The 26,380-nt window shown below is 42.6% G+C and overlaps 1 protein-coding gene across 1 annotated transcript in view; it reads right to left on the bottom strand.

Moving 5' to 3' along the window:
• RPH3A (rabphilin 3A) overlaps positions 1-26,380 on the bottom strand; it is a 112,258-nt gene that overhangs the window by 61,050 nt on the left and 24,828 nt on the right. Inside the window, exon 3 of the mRNA XM_064379802.1 lies at positions 15,478-15,566. Coding sequence (XP_064235872.1) covers positions 15,478-15,548 — 71 coding nt within the window. The 5' untranslated portion in view covers positions 15,549-15,566. The remainder of the gene's footprint in view (positions 1-15,477; positions 15,567-26,380) is intronic.

Raw genomic sequence — 26,380 nt, forward strand, 5'->3', positions numbered from 1 at the left:
CAGAGTAGCCCTTCGACCTAAGCAGAACTGACGGCTACCTATGACGACAGCACTGGCTGCTATGAAGATACAGTAACCTAAGAGAGGGGTACAGGAGTAGGCTTTAGAGTCACATAGCTCTGATTCCTTTTCTGGCACTGTCTGGCCTGGATGTGCAACCTTAGGCACAAGTTACGTAGCATCTCTGAGACTTAGTTTCCTCATCTGTTAAAGGGAAAACTTACCAGTGAGCTCATCAAGTTCATATGAGGGTCAACGAGATCATGTATATAAAGTGCTTAGCGCTGATCCTAGGACTTGGTAAATGCTCGGAAAAGGTGAACTTGTGTTTTCTTTTTCTTATTATTATTAAACATTTTTGGTATGAAACTGGGTTCCAAATCCTTGCCACAGTGGGAATTCAGTGAAAAATTATTATTAAATATTTTTGGTATGAAACTATGTCCCAAATCCTTGCCACAGTGGGAATTTGGTGAAAAATTACCTAATAGCACAGTACATATAGTGGGCACCGAATCTGAATGAAAGAAAGAATGAATGAATAGAATGCTTTGCTCAGGAGTAGGGAAGACAATGAATCACTGACCCAGGGGTAGGAAGAAACCAATGGAATGAAATAAAACATGCAGCCTGGGTCACTGACTGGCGTTTGAAATCAGGAATCTCTTTGACACCTTAAAGCCATGGTGGTAGGAGTATCCAGATCAATTCCTTGCCCATCTGCACAAACATGAGCCTAGTTGATTTAGCTATTCAGGAGAGAGAGACAGAGAGACAGACAAAGAGAGAGAGGAGAGAGAGACCAATAACTTAGCTGACTTTAAGTGGCAGGAATGGATGCTGGAGAAAATGAACTTTCAGAAGCATCCTTCCTGGACCAATCCTTCCTGTAGTTCCCAGATTTCCTTTCTCAATCTGGATGCACTAATCCCATACCAGAATCTACTGAGATGCTAGGACACAATGGAAAAAAAAAAACAAAACACTTGAGCTTTAGATTCAGACCAGTATGCATTCAAACCCTGGCACTGTGTGACTTTGGGGAAAGTATTTCATCTCTCTGGACTCTAATTTTTTCATCTTTCAAATGGAGTTAAGAATAATTTTATGCCATAGGGTTTACAATTACTGTCTTGTTGAATTTTTGAAATATCTTATGAGGTAAACATTATTCTCCTCTTGAGTATACCAAGGTTCAGAGAGGTTAATCACTTGCCTAAGGTCACACAGCTTGTAGCAAAGCCAATCCCAGGAGGGAAGACTTGTGCTATGAACCACCATGCTAACCTGCTCTTCTGAAAGGCAGCCAGATGGTTCAATCTCTCTTTCTCCCAGGCCACAGTCAACTCTTCCAGACCCCCTACCCCTCTCATCTTAATTATCTGTGGCTCTCGAGTTTAGAGGAAGCTTTAATCTAAGGAACTTTTGACTCTTGGTTCCAAATATCTTTTTTGTTTGTATATATTTTTCAATGAGGCTTTTTTTTTTTTTTTTTAAAGAGACAAGGTCTTGCTATGTTGCCCAGGCTAGATTTGAGCTCCTGGGTTCAAGCAATCCTCCCACCTCAGCCTTCCAAGTAGCTGGGACTACAGGTGTATGTCACCACACCAGGCTTAACTGGGCTTCATTCTGAGGATCACAGTAGATTTGTCTAATTAGGGGAATGTAAACTACAGAGACACCAAGAGCCCATGACTGACTTAAAACGCACATGGTGTGTGTGATGTGAATGGGAACGGAAACAAGCATATTTCCCCCAGATGATGAAGAACTTGGGGGCTTTCTAGGGGCTGTCTACTATTGGCTAATCTGCGAAGACCAATGTGCCCTGTCCTGACTGTGGGAAGAAATGCTCAGAGCTGCCTTTGAGGTGGAAGCAGGAAATTGGTTGTGTGTCCCTACCCAAAATACACCCTTTATCTTTTAGAAGGCATTTTTTGCCCACTCTAGAACCTAAACACTTTTACTGGGAAAAGGTGATGTAAACCAGTGGGGTGGCCTGTGATAGAGTTCATCGTATCTCAAACTTTAGTGTGACTAAGATTCACTTGGTTAGCTAGCCAGAATACAGATTTCTGGGCCCTTTGCAGAAATTTGGGTTCAGAAGATCTGAGGTGGGACTTGAGAATTTGCATTTCCAGGGGAAGAAGGAATAAAGTCGAGATGGTTAATGGGTCCAAAAATACAGGTAGATAGAAGGAATAAGATCTAATATTTGGTAGCACAATAAATAGGATGACTATAGTTAACAATAATTTATTGTATACTTCAAAATAACTAGGAGATTAGAATTAAAATGAATTTATATTCTCAACATAAATACGTGTTTGAGGTGATGGGTATTTCAATTACCCTGATTTGATCATTTCACATTGTATATCGGTACCAAAATATCACATGTACCCCAAAAATATGTAAACTATTTTAGGCCAATTAAAAATTAAAAATTTTAGAAAGAAAAAAGAGATAAACATTGGGAAATAAATTAATATTTGATGTTTTAGTTGATCACCAAAGAGTCAGAGTCTACTTTCCTTTTTTTTTTCTTTTTTCTTTTCTTTTTTTTTTTTTTTTGAGATGGTATCTCACTCGGTCGCCCAGGTTGGAGTGCAGTGGCACAGTCTCGGCTCACTGCAACCTCTACCTCCTGGGTTCAAGCAGTTCTCCTGCCTTAACCTCCTGAGTAGCTGGGACTACAGGCACGTGCCAACACACCCAGCTAATTTTTTATATTTTTAGTAGAGACGAGGTTTCACCTTGTTGGCCAGGCTGGTCTTGAATTCCTGACCTCAAGCGATCTGCCCGCCTCGGCCTCCCGAAGTGCTGGGATTCCAGTCGTGAGCCACATGCCTGGCCCCAGAGTCTACTTTCCTACTCCTTCAGTCTAGCCCAAACTTAGGACTTGCTGTGGACAATAAAATGCAGGGGAGTGATGGTGCGCCAGTCCAGAGGCAAGACCTCCAAAGGCCTTGCATGTTTCTGTTTACTCTTATACCCTGCCGTCGCCATGAGAAGACCCAGGATAGCCTGTTGGAGGGTGAGGCATGTGGAAAAGAAATGCATCATTCCAGCCACAGCCATCCTAGATCAGCCAACCCTTTGATGCACAAATGAACCTAGCCAAGGTCCACAGAGCCACTCACCAAGCCCAGATCCCTGACAACAAATAACTGTTCTAAGCCACTGAGCTTTAAGATGGTATGTTACATAGCAAGAGCTAACTGATACATTATTCAGCATGGCAAAAAAAAAAAAAAAAGAGTGAAACTTGTTAGATTTCCTACAGTTATTTTACAGTTTAGCATTACGTTAAATTGCAGTTGTATAATGTTTACCATGCTATTTTTAATGCTTTCAGCCACTAAAGGTCTTTATCCAGCTCCACTCTTACCTGTCTCAAATATTTAGCTTCTGAATAAAATATTATTCAAAGAAAGAGTTTTGCTGCTAAGAAAAAGTCTAAAGATGCCTGAGACTCACAAGGGAAAAAGGGAGTTGCTGAGAATCATGAGTGGAGAGAAGATGGTCCAGGACTTGAGGAACTGGCCTTCTTAATGGGCTTCATTGCTAACTGAAGGCACCTGCTCAGGTGCACTACAAGGGGGTCACAATGAAGCCAACCACCAAGGCCAGCATCAGCAGCCCCCAAGACAAAGGGAAATCAGCCTCCAGGTAGAAGCCCCTCATAGATGTTTCCCCCTGAAATACTGCAAAGGGCAGCCTCCCATCTCCTTCCTGCCTCCCACCTTGATTCTTCATTGCATGCACACAGTAGTCACGTAATAAATACCCGCCAGATGTCTCTATTAATAAATTATAACTCCCCAAAGGAGTGGGATGATGGAAGTGCTGTCGGGGCATAAAGGCTCTGAAGCATTCAACAGCAGAGGTGTGCAGAAAATTAATCCTTTTTCTTTCTTTTCTTCTTCTCCCCCTCCCTTCCCCTTGGATGTCAACATGGGCAGGTGTCTGCAGGAAGTCTCTTTATGGCACAGTGAATGGGATTTTAATGAATCCTGAAGAAAAGGAGGGGCAGCCACACCACGGGACATTTTGCATGTGCCCAGCTGGTGTAAAGGCCCCTTTGGATGAAATTTACCCCAACCAGACTAATGGGGGTACAGAAGGGATGCTGTGGGTCCCCCACATCCTCAGAATGCCAAGGGGACCTGGGGCTCCTGCTAATCTTTTTAGCCAGACTGCATTCCATTCTGTTCTTATAAAATCCCATGCTCTCTCTCACAGTTGGGCTTGGCAGATGCTGTGTCCCCCACTGGGAGCTCCTCTGTCTTCCCCACTTAGCACTCCTCCCTCTCCTGGTCTCAGCTTACACATCACTTCTTCCAGGAAGCTCTCCATCATCACCCTCAAGTCTGAGCTAGGTGGCTGTCTTTGTGCTCCACAGTCTACTTGATTCTATGATTATAGCTCTGTACATACTGGAGTACATTTGTTGGTGACTGGCCCTTGATTTGTTGGTAGACTCCACTAGACATATCTTTATACGTGGCTAACTGTGCATCCCTGGTGCTTAGCGTGGTGCTTGGTATTTAGTAGGTACTTGATACAAGTGTTTATAATAGAGGAAGGGAGGAAGAAAGGGAGGGAGGGAAGGGAAGAGCCTGGGGATGAAGGACAGAGGGGAAGAGGATGAACATGCTACCTTTCAACCTGCAGCATTCATGATGCCTCTAAGAGCCTTGAGACCCTCTCTCTGGAGTCATGAATTTGTCTCTTGTGATGTTCATATTTGTAATCTGACAAGGACTCAGCATCTCTCTCCAGCATGTCTGAATAATATATTCATGATTTCATAGAAAGCAGATCTTGCCTGTCCAGGGTCCTTCCAGCCAACAACAGAACTCGTATTCAAAATAGTCTTTAGAAGTCAGCCTATTCAAAGCTCCCATTTGACAGATGGAGAAACTGAGGCACGGGGTAGGAAGAAGAATTTTTCTGGGTCTCTTAAGTATTAGCTGTGTTAACTAAATCTTTAGAGCATTCTAGCCCTGATAATGTGGTTATTTGGGTCCAAAAAAAGCTGAAAAAAATTGTACAAGATCCCTCTATATAAACATAAGGGTAAGGCAAGGTTGTTATTCACACCTTCATCTCATTTTGCTTGATTAAGCTTTACAGTTGATAAAGCTTTCCTGCACATCCCATTTGATCTGACCATCAGCCAATGAGGAGGGGGGGCAGGGATATTGTGCCTATTTTACAAACAAGATAACCAAGCCTCGAGAAGGTGAAGGGCTGTGCCCCAAGCCACATGGACCGTGAGTTCCAGGGTCCACGACTGCAGGGAGGGGAGGTAAAAATGACTTTCCATAGTTTCTGAATGTGTGCACCCAACTGAAGATGGGACTGCTTTTCAGTCTGGCTGCCCAGTTATTGGACCTGGCATCCAATCTGTCATGCATATTTAGGAAATGAATCCAATTAAAAATACAAACGTTGTGAGAAAAGATGGGGCCTCTGTGTCAAAGGTGTTTTCTGGGAAATCAAGATGACTTCTGATGAGGTGACAAAGACCCAATGTACAGCACATAACAGTCCACAGCCCTGCCCTGTTCCTCGTCATCTTTTATTAATGATAGCAGTTATTAGAGTTAACATTTTCCTTATCACAAAACAGTGTTCCCCAGCAAAATGCCACAGAAACAAGAGCACTGAGAGGTCAATAAACTTCCTGAAATCCTACAAATCACTAACAAGAATTGAGGGCTCACCTAAGAAACATCTTCCATCCTTTTATCAAGTTTGGTATGTGGTTTTCTTTATTTTATAAATTTTTTTCCTTAAGATGGGTGTGGGTGTTTTTTATAACTTAGCTTTTTAAAAAGATATTTAAAATTTGCTAGTTCCTTTTTTAACCATCTCTCTTCAGGGGCAAGCCACGTTGATCAGAAAAAGAGATAAAATACAATTTGTAGCAAAATAGAAGTATTATAAAATACTCACTGTTCTTTATCACTGAAGGAAGGCAGAGAAAGGAGAGAAAGAAAGAAATGAATAAAGTTAGGTAAGAAATCATAAGGATATCAACACTGGATGCAATGTTCATGTAGTTTGAACTACGATGACTTACTTCCATTTTGTTTCAAACATTATTACCTTATTTCAGCATATCTAAAACAAGGCGGCTTCAACTTAGGGTTATGAAACCACATCTTTGATTAAATTGACCAGCCAGTTTGGCTTATTAATTAACCGAACTGATCATTTGTGTATTTGAATAATGGTTTTGTGGCACTGAAAAGAAATCACTGAATGATCTCATGGCCATCATCATTCTTGGTTTCTGTTATTTCCAACACTGGGGGACAAGGACCATACCAGGTAGAGCAATGAGCCCTGAACAGTAGACCTAGTAGTGCCCCAGTTGAGGGAAGCAAGTTCTTCCACTCTAGACAGGAGGCCAGCATCTCCATTTATGAGGCATGCAACCAAAGGCAGGTCATATCTTCTCTTTGTGCCTCAGTTTCCACCTCTCATGTCTGGCACTCTCTTGCTTGAAGACTTGAATGCTAGGCAGAAGTGTCAACTGTGAAAGACCAGCATTTCTCCCCATGTATTTTTTTTTTTTAGACAGAGTCTCACTTTGTTACCCAGGCTGGAGTGCAGAGGTACAATCTCGGCTCACTGCTCACTGCAAACTCCACCTCCTGGGTTCAAGCAATTCTCTGCCTTAGCCTCTGGAGTAGCAGGGATTACAGGTGCCCACCACCATGGCTGGCTAATTTTTTGTATTTTTAGCAAAGACAGGGTTTCATCATGTTGGCCAGGCTGGTCTTGAACTCCTGACCTTGTAATCCACCCGCCCTGGCCTCCCAAAGTGCTGGTAGTACAGGCGTGAGCCACCATGCCCGGCCCTCCCCATGCATTCTTAACATGAAGAACTGAACCATTGCCCTAACCAAGCAAGGAGCAGGTGCATTCATTTTTCTTAAATTCCCTAGTTGTTGATTTCAAGAGTAATCATTAAATTCAAGGAGGGTGAGAAAGACATTTGAAAATAACAAAAGCAGGAAGTGTATCTGGCTAGCCAGCAGTTAATTAAGACTAGATTTGTTAATTTACTGGAGAAAGAAATTATAAGTGTCTGCATTAGTTCACCACCACTGCAGCAGACTAGCTAGTATGTGTGATGACTGTAATTCACCCATTAGCATTTATTGGAAAATAATTTTAATATCTGAAGAAAAGGCAGCAGCAATCAAGCCAGCCAGATGCATTCAGAATGCCAAGATGTTTCATGGGAGCCCAGGAGCGCTTTAATGACATGGGGTCCAGACTGTTTGGATAATTTTAATTTAATTGTAAGGCAAATTGTTTGGCTTCATATTGACTAAAGTAAACTCTGATGGATGGGATTTTAATTAACTGACATTTCTTAAATAAAATAAATATTTTACTCCAACCACCCTTCAGGCAACTGTTTATCTTACAGAGACACACTTTTTGGCTGAGGAAATATTCTCTGCAAAATAAGGTTGGCTCCAAGAAGACATTATGAAAAGGGCTTTGGAAACTAGCAATTTCCTATGAAAAATGAAAGCAGCAGAGTTCACTAGTATCTTCAAAACTGTAAAGCTTGTAGAACTGGAGGAGGTATTAAATAGAAGTAGTAAACAGACATGAAACATTTGCTTTGGAGGATATGGGTGGACTGAATATTCAAAAAGACCCTTCACCAATATATAATTAGGTCCTAGAAAAATTAAAGCAAACTTTAAAAAATGCAGCTCTGGGATTTCTAGAAAGTCAGGAAGTTCTCCAAGATCCCTCTCCCTTTCAAAACAAATCAACCAAATAGACCTCAAATAAACTTTTTCTCCTTGGCCAGGCTCAGTGGCTCATGCCTGCAATCCTACCACTTTGGGAGGCTGAGGTGGGTGGATCATGAGGCCAGGAGTTCAAGACCAGCCTGGCCAACATGGTAAAACCCCATCTCTACTAAAAACACAAAAATAAATTAGCCAGACATGGTGGCACACACCTGTAATCCTAGCTACTCAGAAGGCTGAGGCAGGAGAATTGCTTGAATCAGGGAGGCAGAGGTTGCATTGAGCTGAGATCACGCCACTGCACTCCAGCCTGGGTAACAGAGTGAGACTCTATCTCAGAGAAAGAAAAAGAGAAAAAAACAAAAAGTTTTCTCCTCAAAAGACTGTATCGAAAGGAAAGGTAAGTTATAGACTTGGAGAGAGTATTTGCAGCGTGTATACATACAGGGGATTTTATCTATAATATAAGGAAACGTGTAAAACTTAATAACAAGAAGATGAATTACCTGATTTTAAAAATTGACAAAAGATTTGAAAAGATACTTCAACAAAGAGTTTTATGAATGGAAAAATTTTATGAGTATTGAGGGAATATATTCTCTTCCCGGGTCCACAAGGGGGCGTAGTTTCAAAGGCAAGAACTTCCCAGCGCCATACCTCCACCCACGTCTCCATCCGGGAGCTTAGAGGTCTGTAACTTTCTCACACACGAGGAGAAAAGAAATCAAAGATCAATCACTCCAGTGGAAGTTTAAAGGAACTCCTTTCACAGAACAGAAAATCTGAATGGGGTGGGAATTACTTACAGGTTAAAAGTCCCCTTCCCCCACATCAGTGCAGATTCCATTTCTGGATTCCCTTCCATGACATGGTGCAAGCTGCTCTCTATCTCTTTCTGCTTTTTCTCTCTCTCTGCCTAAATAAATCACTTTCTGCAAAACTCTTTGGGGTCCAATATTTACTTTGGGGCCTACCACACTGGGCGGAGTCCTCTCCCCAATTCTTGGGTGAGGGACCAAGAGCCTGGAAGAACACATCCTATCGGGGAGTTGAGCCTCTCCCATGCCCCAGAACCCAGTCTCAGTATGTCTAACACCATTAATTATTAGGGAAATGAAAATTAAAACCACAATGAAATACCACTATACACACATCAAGAAGGTTAAAATTAAAAAGACTGCTCACACCAAGTGCTGCTGAGGTGGTAGAGAAGCTGGAACTCTCATCCACTTCTGGTGGAAATTTTAAATGGTACAACCAACTTGAAAAAGTTTTCAGTTTCTTAAAAAGTGAAACCAGCATCTACCATGTGACTGAAACACTCCACTCTTAGGTAAGTACCCCAAAGAAATAAAAATACGTGTCAATACAAAGTTTTATTTGTACTAGCCCAAACCCACTGTCCATCAATGGATGAATGGGTAAATGAGCTGTGGCATATTCACATAATGAAATACTATTCCGAAATTTAAAGGAACAAACTATTGATATACAAAACAATATGATTGGATCTCAAAATAATTACACTGAATGAAAGAAGACAGATAGCTCCCTTGCAAAAAGGGTACACACTGGATGATTCCATTTATATGAAGTTCCAGAAAATGCAAACAAATTTATAGCTAAATAGTGATAATGACTTGGGAATGGGTGGGGAGAGGGAGGGTTAAGAAGGAGGAACTATGAAGGGTAACAAGGAAGTTTTGGGGAGTGAGAGATATGTTCATTATCTTGATAACTGTCACGGTTTCATGGGTATATACATGTTTAAAATTATCAAATTATGGCTGGGCATGGTGGCTCATGCCAGTAATTCCAGCATTTTGGGAGCAAGTCTGGAAGACCACTTATGGCCAAGAGTTTGAGACTCGCCTAGGCAACATAGCTAGACCCCATTTCTACTTAAAAACAACAACAGCAAAAAAAAAAAAACTTATTCAGGTACAGTGATGTGCACCCACAGTCCCAGATTCTCAGGAAGCCCAAGATCAGAGGATCGCTTGAGCCTGGGTGGTTGAAGCTACAGTGAGCTATGGTTGTGCCATTGCACTCCAGCTTATGCAACAGAGTGAGACACTATCTCTAAAAAATATATATATAAAATTATAAAATTATGATTTAAATTACCCTAATTTTATACTATTGAAGGTACATGAATTATACCTTTATAAGCAATTTTTCAAAAAGGAAATCCAGCAAACTGAATCCAGAACAGGGAGCTGTGAGTGATAAACCAATGCAAATACCAACATTACACTCCAGGGGCTGATGCAAAGCCCCCAACAGGGTGGATAAGCTGAATTGGAGACCCCCACATGCAGCCAGGACCCTCAAAGGGAGCCAAAGTGTTTCTGGATGAGCAGAACACCTCCCTCCTGGCAGAAGCAAGTGTAAATATCTCTGAAGAAAAATGTTCCCAAGGCAGGTCCCTAGGATTCTCACAGTCTGAGCATTCAAAGAGAAAGTAATTATGAGTGAAAATCTTCAGGAATGACAAACAGACTTAGACCGTCAGAAGCTTCAGGCAGTGGTGTGCTGGCAAATGTTTAACAACTGAATCTCTGGGGAAAGAGCCCCATGGAGGCCGATTTCAAATGCCAACATGATGTGACTAAATGAAGAGCTGGGAATAAACGTGCAGCAGCATACCTTTATATAGTATTTCCACCTTATAGGTATAGTAGACATACATAACAGAGAATATCAAAATGTAGTAAAACAGGTCCAGCGTGGTGGCTCACACCTGTAATCCCAGCACTTTGGGAGGCTGAGGCAGGCAGATCACCTGAAGTCAGGAGTTCAAGACCAGCCTGGCCAACATAGTGAAATGCTGTCTCTACTAAAAATATAAAAATTAGCCAGGCGTGGTGGTACGTGCCTGTAATCCCAGCTACTGGGGAGGCTGAGGCACAAGAATCACTTGAACCTGGGAAGTGAAAGTTGCAGTGAGCCGAGACTGTGCCACAGCACTCCATTTCAGAAAAAAAAAAAAAAAAACAACCTAATAAAATAATTGAAACATGATTAATTTTGAATATTCATCTCCATTGTGTGTAATATGATTTAATTATAAATATAACTTTATTTATTCATTTTAGAGAAAGGGTCTCTCTCTGTCACCCAAGCTGGCATGCAGTAGCATAATCATAGCTCACTGCAGCCTTGAACTCCTGGGTTTAAGCAATTCTCCTGTTTCAGCATCCTGAGTAGCTAAGACCACAGGCATGCACCACTGCATCTGGCTAATTTTTAATTTGTGGTAGAGATGGAATCTCATTCTGTTGGCCAGGCTGGTCTCGAACTCCTGGCCTCAAGTGATCCTCCCATCTTGACCTCCCAAGTTGCTGGGATTATAGGTGTGAGCCACAGTTCCTGGCCAGGAATAAGTTATAATTTAAAATTATAACAATTTTTAACAATGGCCGTATTTATTAACTGGCTTACAAAATTCCTGAAAATTTAACATCCATTCCAATGAGCTTTTACTGTGCATACCCAGCATGCCACTGATTCAGGTATAATAATTATTGGATACAGAATGTGAAGTTACTATATGTGAAATATTTAAAGAAATAAAATGTGGATTAAAAAACAAGCAAGGGGCAAAAGATTGAAAAATGTCAGGAAGATACTAAAAAGAATGAAAAATAATTTTTAGAAATTAAACATGTAACTACTAAATTCTAAAATGCAATGGGTGGTTTAATAGCAAATTAATATGCTCTAAGACAGAGTATACCAGGATGGAAGGTGTGAAGAGATTACCCAAAATACAGCAAAGAGGTAAAGCAATTTGAAATATAAAAGAGAGAACAGACAGAGCAAGACCCCGACTCAAAGAAAAAAGAGAGAGAATAAGCAACATGGAGGTCTAATATTTATCTAACAGATTCCAGTTAGGGAAAATAAGAGAACCGAAGAAAAAAAAAATTTCAAGAGATAATGCTGACAATTTTCTAGAACTAGAAAATTTCTAGAATTTTCATGCCAAAAAATATGAATCCACTGTTTCAGGAAGCACAACATGCACCAAGTAGAAAAAAAACAACAAGAAATATACACTTAAGCACATCGCACTACGAACATCAAAAAGACAGGCTTACATGGAGGGAAAAATCATCTACAAAGGAAAGGCAATTTGTTGACTTAAGACTCTTAAGAGACATTTGAAAGCACAGCCATTCCTTCAAAGCCCACCTAGAACGATGTAACCTTCAATAACAAGAGATAAATCAATGTTTTGAGATACACACAGTCTGAGAGAGCTTACCCACAGAACTTTACCAAATGAAAAGCTGTACTTCAGGAAGAAGTAAAGTGGCCCCAAGAAGGACCAAGATCCAGGTAGATTTGAACATTTAACCAAGAAAAAGAAGACAGGCAAATTTTTTTTTAAATGCCAGTATAAGATAATAATGTCTAATACATAACACAGTAAACTAGCTCATATCCAGAATATGGAGTTAAATAAAATATGGACAATATTTATTTAACTCCATATTCAGAATATGGAGTTAAATAAAGGATTAAACTAAGATACTAGAGAGGAGCAGCATGTAGGTAGGGAGGGTTGGAATTAAAATGTTGTTAGAGTGTTTTAAGCACCTTGTGTTGTCTAGAGGAAGATGTTGAGACAGTGAGTAACTCCAGATATGATTAGTTATGAACGGTAACACTTTAAGGATAGCCATGGAAATCATAGGAATGAACCACATGACTTCAAAACCAATAAAGAGAAAAAGAGAATTTGTAAAGCCTGAAGCCCAATTAACCAATTAATAAAAATAAAAGACAAGGAGAGAAACAAAAGAACTATAGAAAAAGAGAGAAAACAACCACAAGAGAGTAGAAAAGTTAGACTATATAACAGATCAGCAAACTATAGCCTACAGGCCAAATACAGTCAGCCGCCTGTTTTTTTTTAAAAAAAAAAAAAAAAAAATGCCATGCCCATTCATGTGCACATTGCCTATGGCTGATCTTGTACTAGAACAGTGAAAATGGAGTAGCTGCAATGGAGACTACACGGCCAGAAAAGCCTGAAACATTTACTATTTGGTCCTTTACAGAAAGAGTTTACTGATAATTATATTATCTGTAAATGGATTAAAATCATCACCTAAAAGACAAAGATTACCACACTGAATTAAACAACAACAAAAGAAACAAAATCTGGCTAAAAATACCCTTTATATTCACTTACCTGAAATGTAAGAGGACTAAAAGATTAAAAATAAGAGGCTAAAAAAAACCTACTAGCTAAAGAAAGCTGATGTTGTTTTTTAATATCGTGAAAGGGAGTTTGGGACAAAAAATCATTATTAGAGATAAAGAGAGACATTACATAACGATAAAAGGTTCAATTTTTCGTAATATAGATCAACTGCAAATCTGTAGCCATCTCATAGAACCACAAGGAGAAATTGGCAGATCCATGGTGATTGAAGGAGATTTCAACATAATACAAGTAGACTAAAAAGTAGTAGTGAATGTAAACAAATGTTATGAACACAATTAATAATCTCATTTTGATATGTGAGTGACCTTACAAACGATAATTATAGAATACATATTTTTTCTTATGTATTTGTTGAGCATATCCTAAGATCTACCTATAAGCCAAATCTTAACACCTTTCAAATACTAAGCATCATATAGGTCATATTCTCCAACAAAAATGCCATTAAACTCGAGATTAATAACACAAAAAGTAACAAATTAAGAATCCTCAAACATTTAGAAATTTTTAAATATACCTCTAAATCACTCTTGGGTTAAAGTAGAAATCATAAGAGAAATTTAAAATACATAGAAATGAGAAACAATGAAACTACTATATGTTGAAGTTTGTGGGATCATTTGAATGTGGTACTTTGTGTATCACATTTAAAATTACTAATATTAGAAAAGAGGGAAGTTTTATATTAATGACGTAAGTATACAACCCAAGTATTTAGAGAGTAATAGAATAAGCTTAAGAAAATGGGAAAGGATTATTTAATAGAAATTAAAACATAAATTAATCAGACAGTAAATGACAGGGCAATATTAAATAATTAATAAGAAAGAAATTCTCATTTCAATTTCCTTTCCAACCTTATGTACTTCAAGGAGAACGTCTTAGACGGGTTCTTATATGACTTTAACACTTCTCTACCACCTGCTGGCTGCCTTTTTAAGTGGAATGCAAGTCTCAGGCTCAGAGCCTCTGTGAGGCTACAGTTTATAGCTAGACTGTAATAACATTGTTTCTTTTAATTATTTATCTTTATGGTTACCTTTGTTCATACAAAGCATGAACTAATTATCCACTTACATCCATTTGTGATAAAAAATGTTCTTGTTAAATAGAAGTGTTTACATTTTATAAGTAGCCAATTAAGAAATAATAACAATGATATTTCATAGATAAATTAAAAATTGTAAAGGTGGTGCTCAAATGACCAAGTTTAAGGAAACACTGCTCTCCAATAAGGAAAAATCTTTGCCAAAAAGCCTTTGCAGGCTGGGAGCAGTGGCTCGCACCTGTAACCCCAGAACTTTGGGAGGCCAAGATGGGAGGATCACTTGAGCCCAGGAGTTTGAGACCAGCCTGGTCAACAGAGCAAGACCCTATCTCTATAAAAAAATTTAAAATTAGCCAGGCAAAGTGGTACATTCCTGTAGTCCCAGCTACTCAGGAGGCTGAGACAAGAGGATTGTTTGAGCTCAAGAGGTCAAGGCTGCAATGAGTTATGATTGCATCAGTGCACTTTAGCCTGGGCAATGGAGCAAGACCCTGTCTCCAAAAAAAAAAAAACAAATCCTTTCTACATTCTTTGGGCCACAACAACTACACCCTGACATCTATTCTTTTTACAAAAATAACCATATCCTCAACTGTCCTACCCAGAACTCTTAAACTGACCCTAAAATCCTGTCTAATATAAGATCCCCAGAAGTTCACAGTTAAGGAAACTCAGAGGCCAACTATTCCAGGGAGACCAAGTGGGATGGGTGGGTAACAGACATGTCCACAGGATTAGAGACCAACAAGAAATGATGGGGACTGCGGAAAACTGAGAGCTCTTGCCAGTCCAAAGATATCAGCTGCTACGTGACTTCTGCTGAACTGTTGGCAAAATTGTTGTCCAGTGTTTTCAGGTCTTCTGACCTTTTGAAGACATGGCAGAAATCTGGACTTTCATATGAAGTCTCCCAATTTTTACATGATCAGGCCCCAAAGTCTTTGTTTGTTTGTTGTTGTTATTGTTGTTTTAAACACACTTCTGCAAGTCAGAGTTAGCCTGCGGTCCGCCAGTTTGTAATCTCTGATCTAATGCAACTTCCTCATTTGACCGATAAGGAAACTAAGGGCCCGAGAGGGGAAGATATTTGCCTATCATCGCACAGTAAATTAGCTCATATCCAGAACTAGAACCCAAGTCTGGTTCTAACCACCAGGTCATTCCTCTCTCCAGTCCACCAGGCCACCTATTCTATGGAGCATGAGACTCAGAATTTAATCTTGTTCTTTCAACCTTGCAAAATAGTCAAACTAGGGGAGACGTTTTCACGACAAAACGCTTTAGGTTCCTCTCCCCCTATCTTAGGGAAGGAAGCTATTCCTTCTTTTTGTTTTTCAAGTGTAGAACTGTCAAAACCTCGACTCAAAACAAGCCACTCCCAGGAAGATGCAGCAACTTACTTTGATTGAAGGGGCCGGTCACTGGGGTACATCCAACGGTTAGAACTGTTGCTGAACACGGTGTCAGTCATGGTAGACGTCTAGTGCTCCTGGAAAACATGAACCCAGAGAGGACATCACCGTGTCATTCAGCCACTCCTTAGTTCTCAAGCCCCTGCTTTATGCCACGCACCCAGTTAGATAGAGAAGAAAGAGAACTAAATCTAGTTTCTTCATTTTCCAGATGGGGAATCTGAGACTCTAAGAGGGAAATTGTCCTGCTGGAAGTCACAGCTAGCCCGTGGACCAGAGGGAAGAACTCCCTCACCTAAATCCAAGTTCTTCTCATTCACTGTTGAGGAAAGGCTGCCGCCCTTCCAGCAGTGTGTGGGTCAGAGTTAACTCAAATCCGGGGCCTTTCTACTGCGCAAGTCATCTGACTTAGCTGTCTTACAGTCATCCCTGCCTTTCATTCCTGCCCTTCCTTCCTTCCCGTCCTTCTTTCCTTCCTTCCCATCCTTCTTTCTTTCCTTCCTTCCTTCCTTCCTTCCCTTCTCTCCCTCCCTCCCTTCCTTCCTCTCTCTCTCTTTCATTGTACTTTAAGTTCTGGGATACATGTGCAGAATGTGCAGGTTTTTTACATAGGTATGTACATGCCATGGTGGTTTGCTGCACCCATCCACCCGTCATCTACATTAGGTATTTCTCCTAATGCTATCCCTCCCCTAACCCTAAGGGCCCACCCCTCAATAGGCCCCTGTGTGTGATATTCCCCTCCCTGTGCCCATGTCTCCTTGTCTTTTTTTAAAAAAATACTCTACATCCAAGCTATTGAAAAATGGTATTGGCTTGATCCTTAAAACAAACTTAGGATCTGCCTACTGCTTTCAGCCTGCATTGCTACTATGCTGATCCAAACTGCCACTATCTCTGCCTGACTTAATGCAATTGACTCCTCCTTGGTTTTTCTCCACCTAACCTTGTCTCTTTTCATTCATTATTCACAACCACAAAGTAGAAAAAGCCCAGTATTCACCAACTGATGAGCAGATCAACAAAATGTGGTGTATCAATGCAATGTAGCATTATTCCACCATAAAAACAAATGAAGTGTTGACATAGGCTGTGATGTAGATGAACCCTGAAAACATGATGCTAAGTCAAAGAAGCCAGACACGAAAGGCCATATATTGTGAGATTCCACTTATATAAAGTATACAGAATAGGAAGATCTATAAAAGATAAAATTAGATTAGTGGTTGCCCAGGCTGGGGAGGTGCGGGGGGTGCAAGGTTTCTTTCTAAGGACAGTGAAAGTATTCTAAAGTTGATTATGGTGATGGATGCACAACTCTTGTGAGAATACTAAAAGCCATGGAATTGTCCATTTTAAATGGGTGAATTATATTACCTGTGAGTTATAGCTCAATAAAGCTGGAAAACAAAATGGTGCCACCACTTTGGAAAACTGGCAGTATCTATTAAGCTAAAAGTCCATCTACCCTGTGCCCCGGAATTCTACTCAGATATATACCCAAGAAATATACTTAGGTATATACTTAAGAAGAAAAGTGCTTAGGTTCTAAGACATGTACAAGAATGTTCACAGCAGCTTTATTCATAATAGCTTAAAACTGGAAACCATTCAAATGGCCACCAACAGGGAGCAGATCAAGCGGTGGTGGTTTATTTGTACAGCGGAATGCCGGTGAGCAATGACAGAGACGCTTCTGATACAGTGTATGTGACACCCTGGATGAACCCCATAGACGTCGTGTTTAGTTAAAGATGCCAGGAACCAAAGGCAACACACTGTTGGATGATATTGACGTAGAGTTAAGAAACAACAAAGCTATTTGACAGTGACAGAAATCAAGGCAAATAAGTTGCTTATTTAGGGGAGGCTATTGATTCAGAAGAGGCAGGAGGGGGCCCCCATGGGGTGAAGATATTTCATATCTGGATCTGGGTAGCCACTAACCAGGCATAGACATCTGCAGAAGCCATCAAGCTAACTCTTAAGATGTGTGTGCTTCCTGTCCACAAAAAGCAAGTCAGTTATGTCACTATTTTGCTAAAGAGTCTTCAGTGGCTCCCCATTGCTCCTAGACTAAAATCTAAACCCCTTAGTGCAGCCTGGCTCCCTGTGGTCTCCTTCTCTTCCTCCCACTCTTCTCATGCCCTCTTTCCCAGCCCCAAAGGCCTTCCTGCTGCTCCCTCAACATCCCCAGCACATTCCCGCTTGCTCTTCCCTTGGCCTGGAAGCCTTCCTGCAGATGCTTGTCCAGCTCGCTCTCTCCCTTTTTATAGATTTGTTCCTAAATGCCACCTCCTCCAAGAGGGCCTCCCTGACCACCCAATTTAAAATAGCTCCTACGAGGGTATCGGTGTAGGGAGAGCATCAGGATAGACAGCTAATGCATGCAAGGCTTAATACCTAGGCGATGAGTTAACAGGTGCAGCAAACCACCATGGCACACGTTTACCTGAGTAACAAACCTGCACATCCTGCACATGTGCCCCAGAACTTAAAATGAAATATATATATATATTTTTTTTTTAAAATAAATAAATAAATAAATAAAATACTTTTTCTTCTCGCTTCTCCATTCTGGCCTCCTTTACTCTCATTTTTCTTCCTAGCTCTTATCACTACCCCAATTTAATAGGAGTTGTTTATTTTTACATTTGTGTCTTTGCTTAGAGTTTGAATCCCCCTGCCAATATGTAAGCTACGCAGAACTTTTTCCATTTTGTTCACTGCTTAATCTCCAGCACTAGCATAGTGTCTGGCACCTAGAAGGTACGTAATGAAAACTTGCTGAATGTGTGAAAGAGTCGCCGTCAACACTGTCACTCCGGCTGAACTCAGCCAGGCTTCGGTTCCCTCCAAACCTGCCCCCAACCCCACCCCTCTGAAGGTCCAGCCAGGAGTAAGAGAAAAGAGACCACATGGAAATTGCAGTAATTGTTTTAAAAACGAATGGAAAGTAGATCGGCGAGGCTGGGGCGTCCTGACTTCCCTGTAGGTCTTGTTTTCTGTAACGCTGAATAGATGAGAACTTGGGAGGTGAGCACACAGTGACCTCCCTCTCCTGTCCTGTGTCCTTTGTAATTATTCAGTCTCGGTGTGTGGGGAAACCGAGGGGAGTGCTGGTTGGACCCGTAGCAGAGAAGGTCCCTTACAGTAAAGCTATTTCACCTGCTCCTACGTGGTTAACATAATCTTCCCAGATTAATATGGCATTTCATTGTTTCCACTTCAAAAACAGAAAGGAGAGACAGGTCCTGTTGTGAAAGAAATTTGCTGAAAAAGAACTTTAATGTCTCATTATTGCCTGTGGCGAGAGCTGAGCAGGCTTCCCTGGAGCCCCCCACCTGAGAACCCCTGGCCCCTGCTGGGTGCAAAGAGGCTCAGTCCCAGGAATGAGCTACCTCGGCTGCTGTTGGTCCAGAAAGCTGAACCTGCAACTGAAGCTTTCATCTGCTGCTTTGTAGCAGAGAGAAAACACGGCCCTTAGAGACCCTGGGAGGAAGGTAGGTCTGGGGTAAGGGAGACACATCATCACCTCCCAGGAATTCTAATCTCCAAACTCCATCATCCTCAGGGCAGAATCTGGCCTGCTCACACTCTTTTATGTTCAGTCATGCACACCAGGGTTGTGTTTCCCACGAAAACTCCACCTGCAAAGCCCAAACTCACTGGCTGACCACCCAGTGGAAACCACCCAGCTCCATCCCTCCAAGCCAGAAGCCACCCTGCACAGCCCCGGTTATTTCAGCTTGGCCACTCGGGGCTCTCAATGCACTTAACATCCCAGGATTGGACTCTTTATCCAGTGCCTACCCCAGTCTACCAGGCCTGGACCAGAAGAGGAAAATGCTCAAGCAATCAAAGATAACTGAACAACTAGAGAAAGAGGCCTGGGGAAAGGAGTGCGTGTGTCCACTGGCAGATCTGGGATGGAGGTGGAGATGCAGTTGGGAGGCCGGGACGGGGCGGGCATCGTAACAGTCACTGTTGATTCCCCCATCTGGATCCCCCTACAGCTGGTGCACCCTCCCGATCCCAGCCTCTAGGAGTGTTAGCCGGAAAGGGCTCATGGCAGCACCATTTTCCAGAGAATTGCCCTCAGCCAACTGGAGCTGCTTTGCCCAGAGATACCAGGGAGCAGCCCAAAGCCAACGGCTAATGTATAAGTGAAGGGTAGAAAAGTACAACCCCCTTGTCCCAGGGCAAGACGGCTCTGTGCTGCCATCACACTCCAGACCTCCCCAAGGACTGAGCTGAGGCCAGACTTCAGGTGAAGCCACACCCTCGCCGAGCTTCCTCTGTTGCCCTGTCCTGCTTGCCTCACTCCCTAGCAGGTTCCTCCTTGGAGGACCCCCTGAGTCCATCACTAGTACAAGAATGCACATCTGAGGTTCTGCTTCTAGGGAACTTGACTTGTGTGGGAGGAGACAGGAGAATCTCCGGTGGTTCTGCTCCACAAGCTCATTACATCACCCCTGGTGGTCACTTAGCCATTTTCTAAGCCAATAGAGCATGATCCTAAAATGTTCTCCTGAGATGTTTTTCTACGGGCCTGCAGATGATACTTCATGAAGGCCAACTCTTCATGAAGAGTTGAGGGTGAGTCAACAGAAATGGAGAAAGTCTAGTGGTGAGCCTTGGATATTCTCAAACCACTCCCCACTTTCCCATCACTCACTACAGAGAAATTATCATCATAGGGGGCCTGAGGTCCAGGGAGGACCAGGAGAAGGAAACCAACCATGGATACCAGAAGCAAAAGTATAAATGTAAGTGTCACATAAATGGGACCGATTACCAGCTCTAGGACCACTGCAGAAGCTTGGCTCACTGAGAAGTTTAAACACCAGCTACACTCTCTAGCACACGGCAAACACTTGCAAAGTGGTAATTCCCTTTTCCTGCTTCTCGTATACTTGATTCAACAATAATGACTTACATTTTTGAGCACCTATTACGCGCCAAATTGGTTCTGCCTGCTTCTCCCCTCGCTATCTTTAGCATTGCTTGTGAAGGGACGGTAGTTCCATCCCCCAGAATCTCCAGGGTTTTCCGCTAGCTCTAGTTGAATGGAAAAAACAACGCACAGCCTATTTAGTTTCTGAGCTGCTGTGGCAGGTGTCTGAACGTGACCCAGCAGGGTAGGGCTGGCAGGGGATTTATGCAGCACTTCAGGGCACTGCAGGGAACCGACGGGAGCTGCGGCTGTCTGCATGGAGTTCGATGCCACAGTTGGCCTCCCTATCCCAACAGTCTTGGAATTAAACCAGATGCTTTGCAGCAGAACCTGCAGCCACAAGTTTGGACAATGCCCAGACAGTTGCATCTCTCGATCTCTCCTTGCCCCTCCTCTCTTCCCCTGAGTGCAGTACCTCACTACTCAATTAGGTATCTGGAAAAACTCACTCTGACTATCTGATGGGGTGGGAAACATACTCAAACTGGGGGAAAGGGGAGTGTCCGTGAACAGAATCCAGGCTGAAAAGGTTTTGTTTGGCTCATAAAGGATTTTTTAAAGGGTAAAATTAAATCACTATCTTAAAAGCACAGAATTGAATTTAAAATGCAGATTGCCAGCTTCTCTTGGGAAATTGGAAGAGTTTAAAAATATTCATGGAACATCTACTATTACTATGTGCCAGACACTGTTCTAGGCACAGGGGATACAACATTAAAACAAAGACAAAAATAATTGTCCTCATGGAGCATACCTTCTAGTAGGGAAGCCTGACAATAAGCAAACAAGTCGAATATTAAACGTGTCAGCTGGTGATGAGTGCTTTAGAGAAAAATAAAACAGGGAAGGGTGATTGGGAATTGGTGGTGGGTGGCAGGGGTGTCGGGGGGAGTGTGATTTTAAATAGGTGGTAAGAGGGAGCCTCACTGAGAGATGATATTTGAGCAAAGACCCAAGATGGGTAATAAACTCAGCCACGTGGCCATCTGGGGAGAGCATTTCAGGCAGAGAAAAAAGTAAGTGCAAAGGCCCTGGGGCAGGCATGTACTTGGTAAGTTGGAGAAATGGCAAGGAAGACAGAATGGCTGAAGTAAAGAGAGCAAGAGGGAGCTGAGATCAGAGTGGTGGTGGGGGAGGGTGTCAGATCCTGAGGACCACGTACACTTCCAGCCTGAGAGATGCAGGAGGCCCAGAAAGCCTCTGAACAGTGATGCAAGCTGAGTATATTCTATTCCATCTCAAATATGCATCCAGATTTGACTCTTTTCCAGGCTGTTAGGATTTCTGCACACCCTTACTATGACAAGGACACTTGAGACACCAGAGAGAAGGACAATGATCTCCTGCTTTGTCTACTGTGCTTGATGGAGCCGAGTGCCCCTTCACTTGCCTACCAGCCTGGTCATTCCTGCCTTCTCTCATGGGACCCCAGCAGCCCTTACATATCCAGTCACATCCAGACAGCGCAGGTTGCTGTTGGCTTCTCCTTGTTCCTAGAGCCAGCTGGGACACCCCCAGCCTTCCCTGAAGCTGGCTAAGGCTGAAATGACAAGAGCTTGGCTCCTTCCATCCCGAGCTGGTTGGTGCCAGAGACAAGGACAGAGACAGGCCTGGGAGGTCCTAGAGACAAAGGTGACTTTGTGTTCCTGGCCTTGAAACAACAAAGCAAATTCATTGTCCCCTCCATAGGGTTCTCCCATTGCCATATAGCAAGATGGTGCCTGCAATAAGCCGTTAAAGAACCCCACAAGACAGTCCCCATTTTACAGATTTTAAAGTAGGCACAGAGTTCAACCTCCACTCCTCTGCTACTTACAAGCTGCATGGCCTTGGGCAGATACATAATGTCTGTGGGCCTGTTTCCTCATTGGTAAAATGAGTATGTTCATCCCAACACTACCCACTTCATCATAATGACTACTTAGGATTTGCCTGGCCCTGGGCTAAATGTTTGCCATGGATGACTTCATTTAACTCTCCCAAACACCCATTAAGAAAGGTACAAGTATTGGCTGGGCACAGTGGCTCATGCCTATAATCCCAGCACTTTGAGAGGCCACGGTGGGCAGATCACCTGAGGTCAGGAGTTCGAGACCAGCCTGACCAATACGGAGAAACCCCATCTCTACTAAAAATATAAAATTATCTGAGCATGGTGGCACATGCCTGTAATCCCAGTTACTCGGGAGGCTGAGGCAGGAGAATCGCCTGAACCCAGGAGGCGGAGGTTGCAGTGAGTCGAGATTGCATTATTGCACTCCAGCCTGGGCAACAAGAACAAAACTCCATCTCGGAAAAAAAAAAAAAAAAAAAAAACGGAAGATACAAGTATTATCTCCATTTTGCAGATGTAGATACTGAGGCTTAGAAGGGTAAGTGACTTACTCACCCAGCTGGGAACTGGAAGATCTGGGATTTGTACCTACAAGATCTGATGCCAGGCTGAATGCTTACTCTACTACACTGTCTCTTGGATTTTGGGGAAGAATGAGGTTTGAAGATGAAGGTAAGAAAGTCAACTGGTACTCGGAACATAGTATGTGCTCAGTAAGCATTAATTATTGTCACTATTATCATTATCCCATCATCATCCATCAGTGTTCGTTCTCTCTAGCAGCTAAAGTGGACCATAACTTACATGATGGGATTGGAAAGGCACTAAATGCTTCCATAGCTTTCACAGTGCTTCAAATTTCCCCCACCAGCATTGCTCCCTAAAGGTGCATCTCATCCCCTTTCCCCCTATCTCAGGAAATAGAGAGGTAAGATCACTGTAGACAGGGTGAATTGATCACGAAAAATAGTTCCATGTCTTCCCTTTCTGTATCCTTTTCCTTTTCAGCTCCAACCATCCAGAGGTGAAATCTATTTCTCCACCCATGGAATCTGAGTTGGTTCTGAGACTTTCTGTGGCCAATGGGACAGTAGAAAATGTGATGCATTCAGAGGCTTGGAAATACTAGCCCTTTGGAGCCTGGCCTCTTTTGCTACTTTTTAGCAACTTTGCAATCACCACAGGAGAAACCAGGCTAGCCTGCTAGAGGACGAGCAATCACAAGGCAGGAGGCCACAGCTGTCCAAGGTACTGTGGCTGCCCTGTCGCACACTAGCCAGTCCCAAGCAACATGCAGGATGACCACAGACACACGAACAAGCCCAGCCAAGATCATCCAAGTTTGGCCTAGACCAGAGAACCACCCAGCTGAACTCAACCCAATTGCCAACCCGGAGAATCATAAGGTAAATAAACGATTGTTGTTCTAAGCCACTATTTTGTGGGGCGGTTTGTTAAACAGCAAAAGCTGGCTGAAGCAGCAGCCTCTTTGAGTGAGACAATTGCTGGTTTCAGACCCAGACTACTAGGATCCAATCCTACCTCCCCTTTTTATTCCCTGCATGACTCTAGGCTGCATCTGTAAAATGACGATGTAAAAATTCTTATTCTTGACTAGGCACAGTGGCTCATGCCTGTAATCCCAGACTTTGGGAGGCTGAGGTGGGCAGATCACTTGAGGCCAGGAGTTGGAGACCAGCCTTGCCAACATGGTGAAACCCTGTCTCTACTAAGAATACAAAAAAATTAGCTGGGCGTGGTGGTGCATTCCTAGAATCCCAGCTACTCAAGAGGCTGAGGCATGAGAATCACTTGAACCCAGGAAGTGGAGGTTGCAGTGAGCCAAGATTGCACCACTACACACCAGCCTAGGTGACAGAGTAAGACTCCATCCCAAAAAACAAAAAGTATTCTTCTTATGCCTGCCTTGCATGGTTGTTGGGAAGAGCCGATAAGTTAATTCATGTGAAGGGGCCTTGTAATCTAAAGTGTTTTCCAAGTACCAGGCAGGGAGGACACTGTTAGTGTTATTTGAAGATAGAGCTGGGGAGAGAAACCAAGATCTAAATCCCAGGTATTTTCTTAAGCCTGAATGAGACACTGCAGTGGATGTCCAGGGTAGACATCTATTGTTTTTGCCTGTCTAGCATTTATCTGGATAGCCTTTGGTTGGGTGAGGGCACTCCAATTTTCTTTTGGGAAACCATCCTCTCTCAGTATCAATCTCTGTGGTCCAGATGAGGCTTATCCAACTCTAGTCCTTGGAGGTGGGTCAATGATCCATGCCTCGCCCATCAGTGTATTACACCCCTTAGGCTGCTGTGATTGGTTCAAGGATAGGTACATGACCTGAGCTGCCCCAAGAAAGCCCTTCCCTAAGAGTTTTGCTGGAACTATGTGGAAAGAAGCATTCTCTTTCCATTGGGGCTGCAAAACTGATAGAACAGAAGTCTGTACCTGCTATTGACACCACCCAAGAAAAGCCTGGCAAAGGGTAAAAGCAGAGCTGGAGATAGTCTGATTCCTGGTGATGCTGTTGGAATGCTGGATCCAGCCATGCCTGAATCTATCGTGGCCTTTTTGGCTAACATGAGCCAATATGTCCCCTCCCCACCCTCTTTTTGTTTGTTTGTTTGGTTCTTCTTAAATTGAGAAGTCAAATTCAAGTCCAATTTGAATCAAATGCCTGCCATTTCCTGAGTTTTCTCTGTGTATCTTCTGTGTGAGACCAAGCTACCTTGCAGCAAACAGATTCCAAAGACAACCAGAATTGACTGAGGCCCGGAGAAAAATACACCAGCCTTCAGCAACCCCTTGAATCTTTCCCTCCTCTACCTCAGAGGCACTGCCATCCAAGCTCCTTAGAGGACAGAAAATGTTTTAATGCATCCTCACCAAGGCCTGCTGAGACCCTACAACGACAATTAAAATTCAGTGACAATAAACAACACTAATTAAAAGCAAAACTAAGTACTTAATAAGACAAATGAGGTGGCAGTATTAAAAGTCAGGATGAGAGCGCTGGCATTAATTAAAAGCAAAGATTAATGTCTTTCCTCCTCTAAAAAGGCTGCGTGTGTGTGGGGTTGGGTGTGCGCACGTGCACGCGCATATGCATTTCTACAAAAGATTTATATTTTGTAAATATATAAAATACCCTGGGAGCAGAGAGAATGTGGGATTGGTTCTGCCTGGGGTGGGGGTGGGGGTGGGGGTGTCCTCCCAGAGAAGGGAACATTTGGGCTGGACCTTGAAGGCTGAGCTGAGGTATGTGAGAAGAAAGGATGGAGGAATGGATGGGGAACTGAGTAAACAGAGTTTAGAGGCTGCAATGGAAGTGAAACATTTAGGAAATAGAAAGACCCATGGACATGGATCCTGGGTAGATGGAAGACAGGAAAGAAGGGGAAACAGGGCTAAAAAGAGAAAGTGGGGCCAGTGCTGAGTCCCTATTTCTGTGAATCAACAATGATAGAACGTAGTATCTCCAATCAGTCAACCCCAACTTGCATGTGAAGATCCAGAGGTTAAGATTCCTGCTCTTAGCAGACAGCTCAGCAAGGTGACTAAGGGTATGGGTTTGGGGTTCAAGTCCATTCTGCCATTTATGAGTCAGGTCACCTTGGGCAAGTTTACTCACCTTCCAACACCTCAGTTTCCTCATCTGTAGAGCAGAGACAAAAAAAAGAACCCACCTTAAAATGCAACTGTGAGGATTACATGAGATCACCTATCTGAAGTCCTTAGACCAGAGCCTGGCACAAAACACTCCCTTGTCAAGTGGAAACTATCCTTGATTTATTATGAATAATAATCTCAGTTATGCTTTCCTAAGAGATGGGAGTCCTGTTTCTGCACTGGAATGAAATAGCTCAGGGTTTCTGAAACCAGAGTAAGTACATGGAGGAAAATAATGATGGCTTATGGAAATAACAGCGATAGTAATATACTACTAATAATAATACAGTAATTCTCAAGCATGGGTCATTTGTTGAGCACCATCACTGTCTTTAGTGCCAATGACTGAATTTTTCTGGCTCTCTACTATGTGGTGAGATTGCCCCTCCCCTTCCCTGGGGAAGCTGGGAGTGGCCACATGG

This window comes from Aotus nancymaae, unplaced genomic scaffold (genome assembly GCF_030222135.1).
Source record: "Aotus nancymaae isolate 86718 unplaced genomic scaffold, 86718_ANA_hifiasm-v0.15.2.pri h1tg000021l, whole genome shotgun sequence".
In the NCBI taxonomy this organism is placed as follows: domain Eukaryota; kingdom Metazoa; phylum Chordata; class Mammalia; order Primates; family Aotidae; genus Aotus; species Aotus nancymaae.